This window comes from Sinocyclocheilus anshuiensis, unplaced genomic scaffold (assembly GCF_001515605.1).
Source record: "Sinocyclocheilus anshuiensis isolate Anshui unplaced genomic scaffold, SAMN03320099.WGS_v1.1 scaffold1679, whole genome shotgun sequence".
Taxonomy (NCBI): Eukaryota; Metazoa; Chordata; class Actinopteri; order Cypriniformes; family Cyprinidae; genus Sinocyclocheilus; species Sinocyclocheilus anshuiensis.
In genome coordinates this window covers 100,626-101,135 of record NW_015552680.1, presented here as the reverse complement: position 1 = coordinate 101,135, position 510 = coordinate 100,626, and the positions used below count along the sequence as shown (strand labels likewise).

Below are 510 nucleotides of genomic sequence, written 5' to 3'. Positions count from 1 at the left end.
ATGCTCTTCTCATTTTCAGTACTGGTGCTATAAGATCTTCATTATGTATTAAAGCACTGGATATCATTCAAACACTTCAGAGTTCAGTAAAAACTTTACGTGGATTTAATAGACTGACTCATATATATATCAGTGTAACCTTCTACATACATTATGAGCTCATGATTACACAATTACACTTAATCAGATAAGAACAACAACTAAAACTATATACTAAATCACAACAAAATATAGCCAATATAAATAATGATGGCGGGGTATTTGGCTTATATTGACACATGATGTCATCATCTATTATATTACTTCTTTGCCCTAATGGCTTGCAGCAGCGGGACCCACTTTGACTTCTGCAATGAGGAGGAAGTGGGCTGTTTCAGAGCTCTAGGGTTATGTGGGCCGTCGTATTCATCAGCCTCAGAAGTGATTTCCATCTTCTGGATGATCAGCTTGAGCAGGTTATGCTGTTTCTCCAGCAAACAGGACATCACTTTCAACCTGAAGGGAAGAGCG

At 38.0% G+C, this 510-nt stretch overlaps 1 protein-coding gene across 1 annotated transcript in view; it reads right to left on the bottom strand.

Annotated features, from left to right (window-relative positions):
• Nucleotides 1-206: 206 nt before the first annotated feature.
• Nucleotides 207-510, bottom strand: part of LOC107667585 (transient receptor potential cation channel subfamily A member 1-like) — a 75,132-nt gene continuing 74,828 nt past the window's right edge. Inside the window, exon 28 of the mRNA XM_016459292.1 lies at nt 207-495. Coding sequence (XP_016314778.1) covers nt 300-495 — 196 coding nt within the window. The 3' untranslated portion in view covers nt 207-299. The remainder of the gene's footprint in view (nt 496-510) is intronic.